We start from the raw sequence: 19,229 nt of genomic DNA, 5'->3' as shown, positions 1-19,229 counted from the left end.
GATGGTAGTGATTGGGGTTAACTAGGTTTAAGATGGTAGTGATTGGGGTTAACTAGGTTTAAGATGGTAGTGATTGGGGTTAGGGATGGGTGACAAGCAGAGGGACACGGGTTTCCAATCCGGAGCTCCCCCGGTATTCACTGCAAATGCTAGGCATGTGTGATTGTGTGATTGTTTGGCAAACTAATGCAGTTCTGTTAGAATGTGTATGTCATCAGGTATGTGCACTTACGTGTGTGTGTGCCTGTCTGTGTGTGTGTGTGCCCTAAGTTTCCTTACCCAGTATAGCCAGCACAGTGTTGTCCTTCAGCACCTCCATGGACCCAGAGCAGACAAAGTAGATGGCCTGCAGGGCGTCTCCCTGGCGGATGAGATACTCTCCCGGGGCGCAGAATGACGTCTTGATGATGAGAGACAGGGAGCGCAGACACCCCCTACTGGCCGACTCAAACAGCGGTAGCTGCAGCAGCTCCTTGTTCAGGTGCATGGCGATGTCCGCCCTCAGCTCATCTGGGAAGTCCTTCAACAACTATTGAGGGAGAATGAGAAAGGAAATAAAATATGAGAGATTGAGTTGGGACAGACGGGATTGACAGATGAGAGGGAAATTTGAAGAGGTGGCACAGGGGGAAGAGAGTGAGGCAAAACAAGTGATATGACTTGAGAAAATAACTGACAGAAGAATCAATACATGAGGCTTACATTGTTAACCAACAGGAGCATTGGGAACATGAAAAGAAAACAAGACAGAGAGAGAGAGAAGAGAGAGACAGCGAGAGTAGGAGCATAGACGTGAGAGACAGTGAGAGCATAGACATGAGAGACAGTGAGAGCGAGGCGTGAGAGACAGTGAGAGCATAGACGTGAGAGACGGTGAGAGCGAGGCGTGAGAGACTGTGAGAGCGAGGCGTGAGAGACAGTGAGAGCGTAGACGTCAGAAAGTCTTCTGTTATAACACACCTCACTGACGTCGATGCCGTTGTTGACAGACCAGGTGGTCTGGAAGCACTCCAGCATGCGTTGCTCCAGGGCCTTGGGCAGACGGTGGACCCTGATGAAGTCTTTCAGGTCCTTGGTACGGGTGTGGTAGAGGGAGCGCCGAGAGTACATCCTCTGAATAATGGCCGTCACGTTACCAAACACCACCGCATGCATCAGGGCTGGGGGCAGAGGGACAAGGACTGGTTAATGTGTGTGTATGTCTGTGTGTTTGAGTGTGTGTATCTGTGTGTGTGTGTGTGTGTGTTTCTGTGTGTATGCCTGTGTGTTCAATGTAAGAATCAGTCATAGATAATACATAAAGATAGAAACAGAAGACAGTTTCAGATACATATAGATATACATATAGATTTAGATATACATATACATATAGATATACATATACATATACAGTTGAAGTCGGAAGTTTACATACACCTTAGCCAAATACATTTAAACTCAGTTTTTCACAATTCCTGACATTGGGATCACCACTTTATTTTAAGAATGTGAAATGTCAGAATAATAGTAGAGAGAATGATTTATTTCAGCTTTAATTTCTTTCATCACATTCCCAGTGGGTCAGAAGTTTACATACACTCAATTAGTATTTGGTAGCATTGCCTTTAAATTGTTTAACTTGGGTTAAATGTTTCGGATAGCCTTCCACAAGCTTCCCACAATAAGTTGGGTGAATTTTGGCCCATTCCTCCTGACAGAGCTGGTGTAACTGAGTCAGGTTTGTAGGCCTCCTTGCTCGCACACGCCTTTTCAGTTCTGCCCACTAATTTTCTATAGGATTGAGGTCAGGGCTTTGTGATGGCCACTCCAATACCTTGCCTTTGTTGTCCTTAAGCCATTTTGCCACAACTTTGGAAGTATGCTTGGGGTCATTGTCCATTTGGAAGACCCATTTGCGACCAAGCTTTAACTTCCTGACTGATGTCTTGAGATGTTGCTTCAATATATCCACATAATTCTCCTTCCTCACGATGCCATCTATTTTGTGAAGTGCACCAGTCCCTCCTACAGCAAATCACCCCCACAGCATGATGCTGCCACCCCCGTGCTTCACGGTTGCGATGGTGTTCTTCGGCTTGCAAGCAACCCCCTTTTTCCTCCAAACATAACGATGGTCATTATGGGCAAACAGTTCTATTTATGTTTCATCAGACCAGAGGACATTTCTCCAAAAAGTACAATATTTGTCCCCATGTGCAGTTGCAAACTGTAGTCTGGCTTTTTTATGGTGGTTTTGGAGCAGTGGCTTCTTCCTTGCTGAGAGGCCTTTCAGGTTATTTCGATATAGAACTCGTTTTACTGTGGATATACATACTTTTGTACCTGTTTCCTCCAGCATCTTCACAAGGTCCTTTGCTGTTGTTCTGGGATTGATTTTCACTTTTCACACCAAAGTACGTTAATCTCTAGGGGACAGAACGCGTCTCCTTCCTGAGCGGTATGATGGCTGTTTATACTTGCATACTATTGTTTGTACAGATGAACGTGGTACCTTCAGGTGTTTGGAAATTGCTCCCAAGGATGAACCAGACTTGTGGAGGTCTACAATACTTTTTCTGAGGTCTTGGCTGATTTATTTTGATTTTCCCATTATGTCAAGCAAAGAGGCACTGAGTTTGAAGGTAGGCCTTGAAATACATCCACAGGTACACCTCCAATTGACTCAAATGATGTCAATTAGCCTATCAGAAGCTTCTAAAGCCGTGACATCATTTTCTGGAATTTTCCAAGCTGTTTAAAGGCACAGTCAACTTAGTGTATGTAAACTTCTGACCCACTGGAATTGTGATACAGTGAATTATAAGTGAAATAATTTGTCTGTAAACAATTGTTGGAAAAATTACTTGTGTCATGCACAAAGTAGATGTCCTAACCGACTTGCCAAAACTATAGTTTGTTAACAAGAAATTTGTGGAGTGGTTGAAAAAATAGTTTTAATGACTCCAACCTAAATGTATGTCAACTTCCGACTTCAACTGTACATATAGATATTAGATGCACAATAAACTTCTGTACCAAGCTCAGAGAGATCTGGCAGTTATCTGTTACCGCTGAGCCGGAAAATAGCTGTCAGTCAGGTCTAAAGGAGGTACACTGCTCACAGCATTTCAATAGCATAACGCTGCCAAAATAGAGATGTGCTAATCTCACTGCCTCTCTCTCTCTCTCTGTCCGTCTGTCTGTCTGTCTGTCTGTCTGTCTGTCTGTCTGTCTGTCTGTCTGTCTGTCTGTCTGTCTGTCTGTCTGTCTCTCTCTCTCTCTCTCTCTCTCTCTCTCTCTCTCTCTCTCAGCTACTGCGGAGAGATGAGGTATGAGAGAGATGAGAGACACTGACTCTGTGTGATTGTGTGGGTGGTTGTTTGTGGGTTTGCAAGAATGTGTGTGTGTATTTACATCAGTGATTGAGGTTGAGTGTGAAGGTGAGGGTGTGTGTCTGAGGGAGGGGGCCGCTAACGAGGGTGTTGAAGTGTGTGTGTGTACATGGATCGTTAACTATCAGAGCCAATTGAAGCAGCCACATGGACGGGGCCAGACTCTCTCCTGACCTGTTAGACAGACAGTGAGTATCCCAGTCCAATGATCCTGGATGTTCTTTTTTATTGATATTGTGTAACAGTCTGGTTCTGGGTAGACAGGTTGTTGTGTAAGCCTGTTGTTTCTCCATGTGAGGCTGTCTCTCTCTGTTTCAGTCAATGCTCTCCATCTGTTGTGTTGTGTGTTGTGTGTTGTGTTGTGTGTTGTATTGTGTGTTTGTGTGTGCACACTTGTCGTTATACATGTGTATTCATGTGTTTCTCTCAGTGTCTGGTGTTGCGCAGTGTATTTTAAAGAGTATGTATCTGTGTGTGTCTGTGTGTGTGTGGGTGGCATTCCAGCAGTCTGGGGGAGGGGAGGGGTTGTGTGTACGAGTGTGAGTGTGTGCGAGCGAGCACATCCGTGTGTGGGTGTGTCTACGAGGCTGCTTTACTTCGTTTTAAAGTGGCCTGAGAATATGTGCTCTCGCCTCAATGCACCCACCCTAAAAATCACTACATCTCTCTCTCACGAAACAGATCTTTACTGCCACACTCTTCCTGAAGATGAACTAGACTGGAAATCTGGAACGGGGTCACTTTGTTACTGCATGCCAAATGGCACCCTATTTCCTAAATAGTGCACTACTTTTCATCAGGGCCCATAGGGAACCATGTGGAATAGGGTGCCATTTGGAATACAGCCATTCACCACTCTCTAGTTACATCATTGGCAGTTGTTCCATTTGCAAGAAGCCCTAGAAAATGCAGTCTACTGCCAAAAAGTTGCAGTTTTTTTTATCTGAGGAGAATGTTTCCATTTGAACCATCCTAAAATGGGACCAGGAAAGTGCTTCTTCTCTGTGATGTGGCCTCATGGGAGATATAGTCTAAGCCTGCATTCTCTAAAACTCTGGGGCACAGAGAGCATCCATGAGCACTTTGAAGGACCTGGTACTGGGGGACCTGTGTGAACGCTGGTTTGTTGGACGCCGCTGGGCGAGAGAAGAGAGGAAGAGAAGAGAGGAGAGGGGAAGAGAGGAGAGGAGAGGAGAGGAGAGGAGAGGAGAGGAGAGGAGAGGAGAGGAGAGGAGAGGAGAGGAGAGGAGAGGAGAGGGCAAGAGAGGAGAGGGGAAGAGAGGAGAGGGGAAGAGAGGAGAGGGGAAGAGAGGAGAGAGGAGGGGGAAGAGAGGAAAGGGGGAGAGAGGAGAGGGGAAGAGAGGAGAGGGGAAGAGAGGAAAGAGGAGAGGGGAAGAGAGGAGAGGGGAAGAGTGGAGAGGGGAAGAGAGGAGAGGGGAAGAGAGGAGAGAGGAAGAGAGAAGAGAGGAGAGGGGGAGAGGGGAAGAGAGGAGAGAGGAAAGGGGAAGAGAGGAGAGAGGAAGAGAGAAGAGGGGAAGAGAGGAGAGAGGAGAGGGGAAGAGAGGAGAGGGGAGAGGGGAAGAGAGGAGAGGGGAGAGGGGAAGAGAGGAGAGAGGAGAGGGGAAGAGAGGAGAGAGAAAATGGGAAGAGAGGAGAAGAGAGGGGAGGAGAGGAGAGAGGAAAGGGGAAGAGGGGAGAGGAGAGAGGAGAGGGGAAGAGAGGAGAGGAGAGAGGAGAGGGGAAGAGAGGAGAGGGGAAGAGAGGAGAGGGGAAGAGAGGAGAGAGGAGACACTACCGCTCAAAAGTTTGGGGTCACTTAGAAATGTCCTTGTTTGAAGGCTATTCTATGCGAGAAATTGCCAAGAAACTGAAGATCTTGTACAACGCTGTGTATTACTCCCTTCACAGAACAGCGCAAACTGACTCTAACCAGAATAGAAAGAGGAGTGGGAGGCCCCGGTGCACAACTGAGCAAGAGGACAAATACATTAGAGTGATAGTTTGAGAAACAGGTGCCTCACAGCTCCTCAACTGGCAGCTTCAATAAATAGTACCCGCAAAACACCAGTCTCAACGTCAACAGTGAAGAGGCGACTCCGGGATGTTGACCTTCTAGGCAGAGTTGCAAAGAAAAAGCCATATCTCAGACTGGCCATCTTAATCTTTTATTTTTATTGGCCAGTCTGAGATATGGCTTTTTCATTGCATCCCGGAGTTGCATCTTCACTGTTGACGTTGAGACGTTGAGTTTGCGCTGTTCTGTGAAGGGAGTAGTACAAAGCGTTGTACGAGATCTTCAGTTTCTTGGCAATTTCTCACATGGAATAGCCTTCATTTCTCAGAACAAGAATATACTGATGAGTTTCAGAAGAAAGTTATTTGTTTCTGGCCATTTTGAGCTACAATTGCTGATGCTCCAGATACTCAACTAGTCTCAAGAAGGCCAGTTTTATTGCTTCTTTAATCAGCACAACAGTTTTCAGCTGTGCTAACATAATTGCAAAAGGGTTTTCTAATGATCAATTAGCCTTTTATAATGCTAAACTTGGATTAGCAAACACAACGTGCCATTGGAACACAGGACTGATGGTTGCTGATAATGGGCCTCTGAACGCCTATGTAGATATTCCATTAAAATCAGCCGTTTCCAGCTACAATAGCCATTTACAACATTAACAATGTCTACTCTGTATTTCGGATAAATTTGATGTTATTTTAATTGACAAGAAAATTGCTTTTCTAAGTGACCCCAAACTTTTGAACGGTAGTGTATATATATATATAGAGAGAGAGAGAGAGAGAGAGAGAGAGAGAGAGAGAGAGAGAGAGAGAGAGAGAGAGAGAGAGAGGAGAGAGAGAGAGAGAGAGAGAGAGAGAGAGAGAGAGAGAGAGAGAGAGAGAGAGAGAGAGAGAGAGAGAGAGAGAGAGAGAGAGAGAGAGAGAGAGAGAGAGAGAGAGAGAGAGAGAGAGAGAGAGAGAGAGAGAGACGTCATAACTCTCAGTTATGTCTTAGAGAGAGAGACGGTGTCATAAAGCTCAGTTATGTCTTAGCTAATGACAATATGACATAGTCATTGTTGAATAGCTGTAGAATCTGTGGTATAGTTATACACAGAATACACCAGAGAGGGACAGGAGAGGAGGCATACAGCAGGTGCTTTATCTATCCCCTGACACCACTGAGATCTGACGTTCTCAATAACCAATAATGTTCCTGTTGTATCTCCAGGGACTCACCTCCTATGAGCATGGTGCAGATGGAGAAGATCTTCTCAGAGTCGGTGTTGGCCGAGACGTTTCCAAAACCCACGCTGGTCAGACTGCTCAGAGCGAAGTACAGCGACGTCACGTAGGAGCTCCTCACTGATGGACCCCCACCCAGCATCCCTCCACCCTGACCCACCCCACCAGCCCCAGCCCCCATCCATGTGACATTCCACTGGCTGGAGTTCCATGAGTCCCGCCCCGCCAGCTCCGACCCGGACACGTTCCATTGGCTGCTGTTGGCAGGGAGGGAGTAAACAATCGCAGGGTGCAGCGAATCAGGAGCCAGAGTGGCCAGGGGAGATACGAAATAAGGGGTGCCCAGACGCTTTCCCAACTCGTGTAGCCAACCTGAGACAGGGGGAGAGGGAGATGGAGGGAGGGGGAGAGAGAGAAGGAGGGAGGGGGAGAGGGAGAAGGAGGGAGGGGGAGAGGGAGAGGGAGGGAGGGGGAGAGGGAGAAGGAGAGAGAGAGGAGGGGAAAAGAGAGAGAGTAAGAAAGATGTAGGGGTAGAGGAATAGGAGAGAAAGGGAGGGAGAGAGATAGAGGGGGGGAGAGACAGAGTAAGAGAGATGTAGGGGTAGAGGAATAGGAGAGAAGGGGAGGGAGAGAGATAGAGGGGGGAGAGAGAGAGAGAGAGAAGGAGAAATGAAAAAGAAGAGATACCTATATGAATAATACATTGTGGACATAGCCTGTCAGCGATCCACAGAAACACACTGTGGCTTTGACCTTGTAGTTCAGCTGGGCTGTCAGAGAGCCTTGCATGCAGGCCCAATGTACGCACTCACCTTGAAGCTGACCCAACCTGTCAGAGAGCCTTGCATGCAGGCCCAATGTACAAACAAGGCCCACTGGTAATGCATGTCTCTGCGTGGCCTCAGTGAACTGAATACAAATATATCATTAGGAATGTTACACCTCAGGTGTTGTCTAATTAGCTTGTTATTAGCCAAGCTAGCATTTCTAGGACGTGGTCCCGTGTGGCTCAGTTGGTAGAGCATGGCACTTGCAATGCCAGGGTCGTGGGTTTGATTCCCACGAGGGACCAGCATGAAATTGTATGCACTCACTACTGTAAGTCGCTCTGGATAAGAGCGTCTGCTAAATTCCTAAAATGTAAATGTTAATGATTTGTGGACCAGAATGGAAGAATAGAGGGTGTAATTGTGCTGATTTGTGTGCCAGTGTGTGTGTGTCAGTATGTAACGGTATATGTGTGAATATATTTGTTTATCAATGTGTTTGTTTGTGCAATGGGGTAGGTCTTTTGAATAGTTTGCTTGTGTGTCTGTGTGAACATAACAAATTATGTAAGCACTTTGGAGAACTTTCTCAGTCAGCTTTTCTGTCCATGCACAGCCAGATAAAACTCCTCTGCTGTCCCTGGTCCTGAACTAACTCTCTGCCCTTGTCCAAGGTTCTGAACCTACTCTACTCTCTATCTCAACTGCCTCCTACAGTTGATCTGCCTCTGTCCATGGCACTTAACATACTCTCTTCACCTTTGCGCTGACATGATGCTGTCCATGCTGCTGAACTCCAGCACAGATCTCTATAGACGGGTTGGTTGTCTAGCAACAAAACCAACGCGTGTGCAACTATGGGGCAAAGCAGACGGGGTTGGCTTAGATTGTTGACAACACGTGAACTATATTTCATCTTCAAATGTTTATTGATAACATATACAGTGCATTTGGAAAGTATTCAGACCCCTTGACTTTTTCCACATTTTGTTACGTTACAGCCTTATTCTAAAATTGATTAAATTGTTTTTTCCCCTCATCAATTTACACACAATAACCCATAATACAAAACGAAAACAGGATTTTAGAAAAATTTAAGAACAGAAATACCTTATTTACATACGTATTCAGACTCTTTGCTATGAGACTCGAAATTGAGGTCAGGTGCATCCTGTTTCCATTGATCATCCTTGAGATGTTTCTACAACTTGACTGGAGTCCACTTGTGGTAAATTCAATTGATTGGACATTTGGAAATGAGCACACCTGTCTATATAAGGTCCCACAGTTGACAGTGTATGTCAGAGCAAAAACCAAGCCATGATGTCAAAGGAATTGTCCGAGGCACAGATCTGGGGAATTTCTGTAGCATTGAAGGTCCCCAAGAACACAGTGGCCTCCATCATTCTTAAATGGCAGAAGTTTGGAACCACCAAGACTCCTCCTAGAGCTGGCTGCCTGGCCAAACTGACCAATCGGGGGAGAAGGGCCTTGGTCAGGGAGGTGAACAAGAACCTGAAGGTCACTCTGACAGAGCTCTAGAGTTCCTCTGTGGAGATGGGAGAACCTTCCAGAAGGACAAATATCTCTGCAGCACCCCACCAATCAGGCCTTTATGGTAGAGTGGCCAGATGGAAGCCACTCCTCTGTAAAAGGCACATGACAGGCCGCTTAGAGTTTGCCAACAGGCACCTAAAGGACTCTCAGACAATGAGAAACAAGATTCTCTGGTCTGATGAAACCAAGATTGAACTCTTTGGCCTGAATGCCAAGCGTCATGTCTGAAGGAAACCTGGCACCATCCCTACGGTGAAGCATGGTGGTGACAGCATCATGCTGTGGGGATGTTTTTCAGCGGCAGGGACTGGGAGACTAGTCAGGATCGAGGGAAAGATGAATGGAGCAAAGTACAGAGAGCTCATGAAAACCTGCTCCAGAGCGCTCAGGACTGTAAGGGTTGGTGTGAGGTGTGACCCTGGTGCGGTGCAGGATATACAGTAGGCAGTAGGCAGAGATGGTGAAACAAGGATCTTTACTGGTGGTCCCGAAGCCAAAATACAAAATAATGGACTTATCACAATAAAAGAAGTCGGAGCAAATAAGTCTCCAAAAACTGGCTGACAGCCCAAATACGAAATACTACCGAAGACTGAAACAAATAACGAAACAGGGAGAACACTTCTCAAGTACCTCTGCATAGATCTCCGATCAGACACTGAGTAGTACTGCTGGACATAGAGAAACTAGCAGAGAAAACTGAGCAAGGGAACACAGGGATGTGAGGGCATAAATACACAGGTGAACAGGTAGACACAGGTGCCACCAATAGGAAACTGATTAGTCCAGACTGTCCAGAGTGAGGAGGTGCCTAAGGTTGTCGGAGGATGACACCTAGTGGGTCGCTCCGGAACTGCGACCCCCTCCTGTAACACAGGACCTCAGACTGGGGCGAAGGTTCACCTTCCAACAGGACAATGACGCTATGCACACACCCAAGACAACCCGATCGAACATCTCTGGAGAGACCTGAAAATAACTGTGCAGCGATGCTTCCCATCCAACCTGACAGAGCTTGAGAGGATCTGCAGAGAAGAATGGGAGAAACTCCCCGTGCCAAGCTTGTAGCGCCATACCCAAGAAGACTCCAGGCTGTAATCGCTGCCAAAGGTGCTTCAACAAAGTACTGAGTAAAGGGTCTGAATACTTATGTAAATGTGATATTTCCGTTTTTTATTTTTTATAAATTTGCTAACTTTTCTAAAAACCTGTTTTTGCTTTGTCATTATGGGGTATTGTGTGTAGATTGATGAGGGGAAAAAACAATTTAATCCATTTCAGAATAAGGCTGTAATGTAACAAAATGTGGAAAAAGTCAAGGGGTCTGAATACTTTCAGAATGTACTGTACATTTGCACAATGAGCACTTGTTGTCTCTCAAATATATTGTTACAGTTGTTGGTTAGATAGCTAGCGAATTTGTGCCATATTAGCATAGACGTGATATAAGTAAAAACACATCAAAACAAGACATGGTATCAATAACAAGATACAACGAGCTGAAATGAGCCACTTACGATTCCCCACATGGCAGTTTCTAGTCATTGTTACTAGCTGTCTGGCCATCCATTATCACAACAACACACGGCCTTCTGCCCCATTGAAGCTTGTGCATCGTTTTCATGATGTTGTCAGCTAACCCGTCTATACAAGGCTGCTAGCAGGCTTACTCTCCTCTTTCTAAAGAACTGGATCAGAGCCAGAACTTGATTCATTTGTGATTTATCTCCGGATGTGTCCCTGGGGGTTCCATACTGTTATTCTGCACTCCACTCCATCTCTTTCTGTCTCTGTCAGTCTGTAAATCACCCAGCCCACTCAGTCAGTCAGTCTTTGAGAAAGAGAGGGGAGAGAGAGCGAGAGAGCGAGAGAGCGAGAGGGGGGGAGAGAAAGGGAGAAAGAGAGGGGGAGCAGTCTGTTCTGCTGCAGTGTGAAGCTTTGAAGTGATACTCAAAGATAGCCACCTCTCTGAGAGATTTTTTTATTTTTTATTTCACCTTTATTTAACCAGGTAAGCCAGTTGAGAACAAGTTCTAATTTACAACTGCGACCTGGCCAAGATAAAGCAAAGCAGTGCGATAAAAACAACAACACAGAGTTACATATGGGGTAAAACAAAACATAAAGTCAATAATACAACAGAAAATATATATACAGTGTGTGCAAATGTAGCAAGTTATGGAGGTAAGGCAATAAATAGGCTATAGTGCAAAATAATTACAATTAGTATTAACACTGGAATGCTAGATGTGCAAGAGATTATGTGCAAATAGAGATACTGGGGTGCAAATGAGCAAAATAAATATCAATATAGGGATGAGGTAGTTGGGTGGGCTAATTTCAGATGGGCTGTGTACAGGTGCAGTGATCGGTAAGGTGCTCTGACAACTGATGCTTAAAGTTAGTGAGGGAGATAAGAGTCTCCAGCTTCAGAGATTTTTGCAATTCGTTCCAGTCATTGGCAGCAGAGAACTGGAAGGAATGGCGGCCAAAGGAGGTGTTGGCTTTGGGGATGACCAGTGAGATATACCTGCTGGAGTGCAGACTACGGGTGGGTGCTGCTATAGTGACCAATGAGCTAAGATAAGGCGGGATTTGCCTAGCATTGATTTATAGATGGCCTGGAGCCAGTGGGTTTGACGACAAACATGTAATGAGGACCAGCCAACAAGAGCGTACAGGTCACAGTGGTGGGTAGTATATGGGGCTTTGGTGACAAAACGGATGGCACTGTGATAGACTACATCCAATTTGCTGAGTAGAGTGCTGGAGGCTATTTTGTAAATGACATCGCCAAAGTCAAGGATCGGTAGGATAGTCAGTTTTACGAGGGCATGTTTGGCAGCATGAGTGAACGAGGCTTTGTTGCGAAATAGGAAGCCGATTCTGGATTTAACTTTGGATGGGAGATTCTTAATGTGATTCTGGAAGGAGAGTTTACAGTCTAACCAGACACCTAGGTATTTGTAGTTGTCCACATACTCTAGGTCAGACCCGTCGAGAGTAGTGATTCTAGTCGGGTGGGCGGGTGCCAGCAGCGTTCGATTGAAGAGCATGCATTTAGTTTTACTAGTGTTTAAGAGCAGTTGGAGGCTACTGAAGGAGTGTTGTATGGCATTGAAGCTTGTTTGGAGGTTTGTTAACACAGTGTCCAATGAAGGGCCAGATGTATACAAAATGGTGTCGTCTGCGTAGGTGGATCTGAGAGTCACCAACAGCAAGAGCGACATCATTGATATACACAGAGAAAAGAGTCGGCCCAAGAATTGAACCCTGTGGCACCCCCATAGAGACTGCCATAGGTCCAGACAACAGGCCCTCCGATTTGACACATTGAACTCTATCTGAGAAGTAGTTGGTGAACCAGGCGAGGCAGTCATTTGAGAAACCAAGGCTATTTAGTCTGCCAATAAGAATGCGGTGGTTGACAGAGTCAAAAGCCTTGGCCAGGTCGATGAAGACGGCTGCACAGTACTGTCTATTATCGGATCGGAGATCAGTCTTCACAGCAGCCAAAACAACAGGAAGAGAGAGAAAAACAGATGGAGAGAAAGAGAATGCTAGATGAGGAAGAAAAGGTATAGGAAAACAGGTCTTACTATGAGGTGCTGACAGAGAGAAAGTTAGAAACTACACACACACACACACACACACAAACAAGCGCGAACGCACGCGCCAGTGAGTTGTCACGACTGGAAATGCTCTACCCACTGGTTAAAAGTAGTGCACTATATAGGGAACAGGGTGCCATTTGGGACACGCCCATAGACTAGTCAGGGACTACTTTTATGCTGCATTCATCTTCTTAGTCAATGCTCCCTTTGCTATATCCAAGGTCTCTCACACACTTAGACTTGCTGGAAACACATTCAACACAATGTTTACTTTCCAATAAATACCTATTTGCTTTTTCATAATACAACATAATATTAATATCACTCTAGCACTTTATTCTACACCCTCTTCCCTCTCTCTCTCCCTCCCTCTCGCCATTGCCTGTGTATTGTCTTGTTGAGTGGAGACTGCACAACAGGGTTCTGTAGTAGTCTGCTGGATAGTTGGCCATTTGTTAGGGTGTACTGTGGCTGTGACAGCATGGGGGAGCAGGGAGCTGTATTGTGGCTGTGACAGCATGGGGGAGTAGGGAGCTGTACTGTGGCTGTGGCAGCATGGGGGAGCAGGGGGCTGTATTGTGGCTGTGGCAGCATGGGGGAGCAGGGAGCTGTATTGTGGCTGTGGCAGCATGGGGGAGCAGGGAGCTGTATTGTGGCTGTGGCAGCATGGGGGAGCAGAGGGCTGTATTGTGGCTGTGACAGCATGGGGGAGCAGGGCGCTGTATTGTGGCTGTGGCAGCATGGGGGAGCAGGGAGCTGTATTGTGGCTGTGACAGCATGGGGGAGTAGGGAGCTGTACTGTGGCTGTGGCAGCATGGGGGAGCAGGGGGCTGTATTGTGGCTGTGGCAGCATGGGGGAGCAGGGAGCTGTATTGTGGCTGTGGCAGCATGGGGGAGCAGGGAGCTGTATTGTGGCTGTGGCAGCATGGGGGAGCAGAGGGCTGTATTGTGGCTGTGACAGCATGGGGGAGCAGGGCGCTGTATTGTGGCTGTGGCAGCATGGGGGAGCAGGGAGCTGTATTGTGGCTGTGGCAGCATGGGGGAGCAGGGAGCTGTATTGTGGCTGTGACAGCATGGGGGAGCAGGGCGCTGTATTGTGGCTGTGGCAGCATGGGGGAGCAGGGAGCTGTTTGGCTGTGGCAGCATGGGGGAGCAGGGAGCTGTATTGTGGCTGTGGCAGCATGGGGGAGCAGGGAGCTGTATTGTGGCTGTGGCTGTGACAGCATGGGGGAGCAGGGAGCTGTATTGTGGCTGTGGCTGTGACAGCATGGGGGAGCAGGGAGCTGTATTGTGGCTGTGGCTGTGACAGCATGGGGGAGCAGGGAGCTGTATTGTGGCTGTGGCTGGGTGGAGTGGCAGGGTGCAGAGAGCTGAATATCATTTGTAAGGCAGTATTGTGGCTGTGGCTATGCCTGTAATGAAGAGCAGCATGGAGGAGTAGCGAACAGATAGTTTAATATCAGCTATCTAGAACCTAAAACGGTTACTTGGCTGTCCCCATAGGAGAACCCTTTGAAGAACCTGGAACCCAAAACGGTTCTCCTATGGGGACAGCCGAAGAACCCTTTTGGAACCCTTTATTCTAAGAGTGTAGGAGCTGCTCCCTGGACTTAAATTATTGATGTGTCTGCAGCCATTCACAGTACAACCCTACAGTACCTGCAGACACACACACACACAGCCACATGCATGTACACACACACACGCAGGCACCCAGGCACGCACGCCTGTGAAATATCCGATGACATGTTGTTGTTGTTGTTGTTGTTGTTGTATTGTGAGCTTCTGTTATCATCTGAATGAATAAAAGATCAGTATGACCTTGTATCAGCGTTTGAAGGGCACCCTTATCCCTCATTCGAACAAACTACATCTGACAGCTGTGGCTATCACCACAATCAAATCCAAGACCCGCCAATCAAGCTTTGAATAGTGCAGGCTCAATCAACTTAACAGTAACAGCAACCAATCAGGAATGGCTTTGGGTACCCTCAAAATCAAATCTTAAACTTTAGCATACAAACTGACCCACCAATGAAGCCTTGAATAGGCACATTAAACCAGTTGTGTTCATGGGGATTGAGTTCTGGGGCTCATTGCCCTGGCTGGGCTGAAGACAGGCAGCAGGCCAGACTGTAACACTCTGGGGTATACTGGTGCTACAAAGACACTGTCAGCATCCCAGCACTGCTCTAGGATCAGGTCCCCCCCTGATCCCCCATCTTATTCTTTATCATTTCAAATTCAAAACTGAACCTATAGGTCAGTACTCCGTCTCCCCATAAATATGGACCCCTGAGCCATGTAATATAAGACTGTGGGTCAGACTGGACAGGTCAATGGACTGAAACTCTAATGGTCTCTTGTCCTCTTCATTCCATAAAGTGACTGACCACTGAGCTGTATTGATCAGGTAGTTACTGTGCCTCAGGTGATTGGCTGTGACGATAGAGCTGGGGCTCAGCTCTGCTTGGTTCAGTTCAATATGACACACACACACCGTGGTAACTGACATGAAGTGCCACGCTGTTCAGAGCCCGACGTGTGTGTGTGTGTGCGTGTGTCTCTGTGTGTGTGTGTGCGTGTGTCTCTGTGTGTGTGCGTGTGTCTCTGTGTGTGTGTGTGTGTGTGTGTGTGTCTCTGTGTGTGTGCGTGTGTCTCTGTGTGTGTGTGTGTGTGTGTCTCTGTGTGTGTGCGTGTGTCTCTGTGTGTGTGCGTGTGTCTCTGTGTGTGTGCGTGTGTCTCTGTGTGTGTGTCTCTGTGTGTGTGCGTGTGTCTCTGTGTGTGTGTCTCTGTGTGTGTGCGTGTGTCTCTGTGTACGTGTGGTAACATGTTTTTCTATGCAGTATTTGAATCACAATGTGACTGAGACAGGGTGCTTGTGTGAAAGGTTGGTGTGTGAATATTTTAATGAGTGTGTCTGTTCTCTGTCAGATTATTTGTGGGGTGTTCAGTAAGGAAAGCAGCAGTAATGTGACAGAATTAAAACCTCTTTCAGGCACGTTCTCTCTCGTTAGTCTAGCAGAGCTCAGTCTGAGATATGAAACACTGGGCTTTACACACACAACTCATCACATTGGCTTTACACACACAACTCATCACATTGGCTTTACACACACAACTCATCACATTGCTCACCTGACTTTTTCATCTGCCCCCCCTCTCTCTCCCCCACCCTCTCTCTCCCCCACCCTCTCTCTCTCTCTCTGTCTCTCTCTATCTCCCCCCACCCCCCTTCTCTCTCCGCCTCTCTCATTTCCTCTCTCTCCTCTATTCCCCCTGCCCTAACCTGGCTGTGGGAGAGGTTTTGTTTAGTAGCCCCAGAGTCTGGTGAAGGGTTTCAACCAGATGGTGAGGGGTAAAGTACCAGGGCTCAGTGAGGGGTAAAGTACCATGGCTCAGTGAGGGTAAAGTACCAGGGCTCAGTGAGGGGTAAAGTACCAGGGCTCAGTGAGGGTAAAGTACCAGGGCTCAGTGAGGGGTAAAGTACCAGGGCTCAGTGAGGGGTAAAGTACCATGGCTCAGTGAGGGGTAAAGTACCATGGCTCAGTGAGGGATAAAGTACCATGGCTCAGTGAGGGGTAAAGTACCATGGCTCAGTGAGGGGTAAAGTACCATGGCTCAGTGAGGGGTAAAGTACCATGGCTCAGTGAGGGGTAAAGTACCAGGGCTCAGTGAGGGTAAAGTACCAGGGCTCAGTGAGGGGTAAAGTACCATGGCTCAGTGAGGGGTAAAGTACCATGGCTCAGTGAGGGGTAAAGTACCATGGCTCAGTGAGGGGTAAAGTACCAGGGCTCACTGAGGGGTAAAGTACCAGGGCTCAGTGAGGGTAAAGTACCATGGCTCAGTGAGGGTAAAGTACCATGGCTCAGTGAGGGGTAAAGTACCAAGGCTCAGTGAGGGGTAAAGTACCATGGCTCAGTGAGGGGTAAAGTACCATGGCTCAGTGAGGGGTAAAGTACCAGGGCTCAGTGAGGGGTAAAGTACCAAGGCTCAGTGAGGGTAAAGTACCATGGCTCAGTGAGGGGTAAAGTACCAGGGCTCAGTGAGGGGTAAAGTACCAGGGCTCAGTGAGGGGTAAAGTACCAAGGCTCAGTGAGGGTAAAGTACCAGGGCTCAGTGAGGGTAAAGTACCATGGCTCAGTGAGGGGTAAAGTACCATGGCTCAGTGAGGGGTAAAGTACCATGGCTCAGTGAGGGGTAAAGTACCAGGGCTCAGTGAGGGGTAAAGTACCATGGCTCAGTGAGGGGTAAAGTACCATGGCTCAGTGAGGGTAAAGTACCATGGCTCAGTGAGGGTAAAGTACCATGGCTCAGTGAGGGGTAAAGTACCATGGCTCAGTGAGGGATAAAGTACCATGGCTCAGTGAGGGTAAAGTACCATGGCTCAGTGAGGGTAAAGTACCATGGCTCAGTGAGGGGTAAAATACCATGGCTCAGTGAGGGGTAAAATACCATGGCTCAGTGAGGGGTAAAGTACCATGGCTCAGTGAGGGTAAAGTACCATGGCTCAGTGAGGGGTAAAATACCATGGCTCAGTGAGGGGTAAAGTACCATGGCTCAGTGAGGGGTAAAGTACCATGGCTCAGTGAGGGGTAAAGTACCAGGGCTCAGTGAGGGGTAAAGTACCATGGCTCAGTGAGGGGTAAAGTACCATGGTTCAGTGAGGGTAAAGTACCATGGCTCAGTGAGGGGTAAAGTACCAGGGCTCAGTGAGGGGTAAAGTACCATGGCTCAGTGAGGGGTAAAGTACCAGGGCTCAGTGAGGGGTAAAGTACCATGGCTCAGTGAGGGGTAAAGTACCAGGGCTCACTGAGGGGTAAAGTACCATGGCTCAGTGAGGGGTAAAGTACCATGGCTCAGTGAGGGGTAAAGTACCATGGTTCAGTGAGGGGTAAAGTACCATGGCTCAGTGAGGGGTAAAGTACCAGGGCTCAGTGAGGGGTAAAGTACCAGGGCTCAGTGAGGGGTAAAGTACCAGGGCTCAGTGAGGGTAAAGTACCATGGCTCAGTGAGGGGTAAAGTACCAAGGCTCAGTGAGGGTAAAGTACCATGGCTCAGTGAGGGGTAAAGTACCAGGGCTCACTGAGGGGTAAAGTACCAGTGCTCAGTGAGGGGTAAAGTACCAAGGCTCAGTGAGGGTAAAGTACCATGGCTCAGTGAGGGGTAAAGTACCAGGGCTCACGAGGGGTAAAGTACCATGGCTCAGTGAGGGTAAAGTACCAAGGCTCAGTGAGGGTAAAGTACCAGGGCTCAGTGAGGGTAAAGTACCATGGCTCAGTGAGGGTAAAGTACCAGTGCTCAGTGAGGGGTAAAGTACCAGGGCTCAGTGAGGGTAAAGTACCATGGCTCAGTGAGGGGTAAAGTACCAGGGCTCACTGAGGGGTAAAGTACCATGGCTCAGTGAGGGGTAAAGTACCAGTGCTCAGTGAGGGGTAAAGTACCAAGGCTCAGTGAGGGGTAAAGTACCAAGGCTCAGTGAGGGGTAAAGTACCATGGCTCAGTGAGGGTAAAGTACCAGTGCTCAGTGAGGGTAAAGTACCATGGCTCAGTGAGGGTAAAGTACCATGGCTCAGTGAGGGGTAAAGTACCATGGCTCAGTGAGGGGTAAAGTACCATGGCTCAGTGAGGGTAAAGTACCAGGGCTCAGTGAGGGTAAAGTACCAGGGCTCAGTGAGGGTAAAGTACCATGGCTCAGTGAGGGTAAAGTACCAGTGCTCAGTGAAGGGTAAAGTACCATGGCTCAGTGAGGGGTAAAGTACCATGGCTCAGTGAGGGTAAAGTACCATGGCTCAGTGAGGGGTAAAGTACCATGGCTCAGTGAGGGGTAAAGTACCATGGCTCAGTGAGGGTAAAGTACCAGGGCTCAGTGAGGGTAAAGTACCATGGCTCAGTGAGGGTAAAGTACCAGGGCTCAGTGAGGGTAAAGTACCATGGCTCAGTGAGGGGTAGAGTACCATGGCTCAGTGAGGGTAAAGTACCATGGCTCAGTGAGGGGTAAAGTACCAGTGCTCAGTGAGGGTAAAGTACCATGGCTCACTGAGGGTAAAGTACCATGGCTCACTGAGGGGTAAAGTACCAGTGCTCAGTGAGGGTAAAGTACCATGGCTCAGTGAGGGGTAAAGTACCATGGCTCAGTGAGGGTAAAGTACCAGGGCTCAGTGAGAGTATGTGAGAGGGAGGTCTGTCTTTCCCAAATGTAGACTCTGACTTTTTTAATATTGGGAGACTTTGTGACTCATACTTTGTGCTTGAGGAGAACGCAGGATATTAATCTTGTGTGTGTGTGTGTGTGTGTGTCTGTGTGTGTATGGATCTGGCAGGTTGAGAGAGAGAACACATAGTCTGGACTGGGCCAGTTGGCCTCTGCCATATCTGCTATAGTTCACAAAATCAAAATGGATTACAGTTCACTATCTGACTAAGACTGTGTGTTTGTGTGTGTGTGTGTGTGTGTGTGTGTGTGTGTGTGTGTGTGTGTGTGTGTGTGTGTGTGTGTGTGTGTGTGTGTGTGTATGTATGTATGTATGTATGTATGTATGTGTACGTGTGTGAGTGCCTGGGTGTGTTTGTGCATACATGCGTAGGTGTGTATTTTTCTGTCTACCCAGAAGATTTTAAGAAGCAGTTTTCCATTGAGTGATGCGTGTCGAATATCAACAAGGTTTCGCCTTATT

At 47.6% G+C, this 19,229-nt stretch overlaps 1 protein-coding gene across 1 annotated transcript in view; it reads right to left on the bottom strand.

Annotated features, from left to right (window-relative positions):
• Positions 1-228: 228 nt before the first annotated feature.
• The window catches only part of LOC121555092 (potassium voltage-gated channel subfamily H member 3), a 169,131-nt gene continuing 150,130 nt past the window's right edge, over positions 229-19,229 (bottom strand). The window contains exons 8-10 of the mRNA XM_045211996.1: positions 6,609-6,986; positions 961-1,160; positions 229-529 (exon numbers count right to left, since the gene is read on the bottom strand). Of these exons, the coding sequence (XP_045067931.1) occupies positions 266-529; positions 961-1,160; positions 6,609-6,986 (842 nt within the window). The 3' untranslated portion in view covers positions 229-265. The remainder of the gene's footprint in view (positions 530-960; positions 1,161-6,608; positions 6,987-19,229) is intronic.

This window comes from Coregonus clupeaformis, chromosome 40, assembly GCF_020615455.1.
Source record: "Coregonus clupeaformis isolate EN_2021a chromosome 40, ASM2061545v1, whole genome shotgun sequence".
Taxonomy (NCBI): domain Eukaryota; kingdom Metazoa; phylum Chordata; class Actinopteri; order Salmoniformes; family Salmonidae; genus Coregonus; species Coregonus clupeaformis.
Note: the sequence above shows the minus strand (reverse complement) of the source record. Positions and strands in the feature narration are given on the sequence as shown.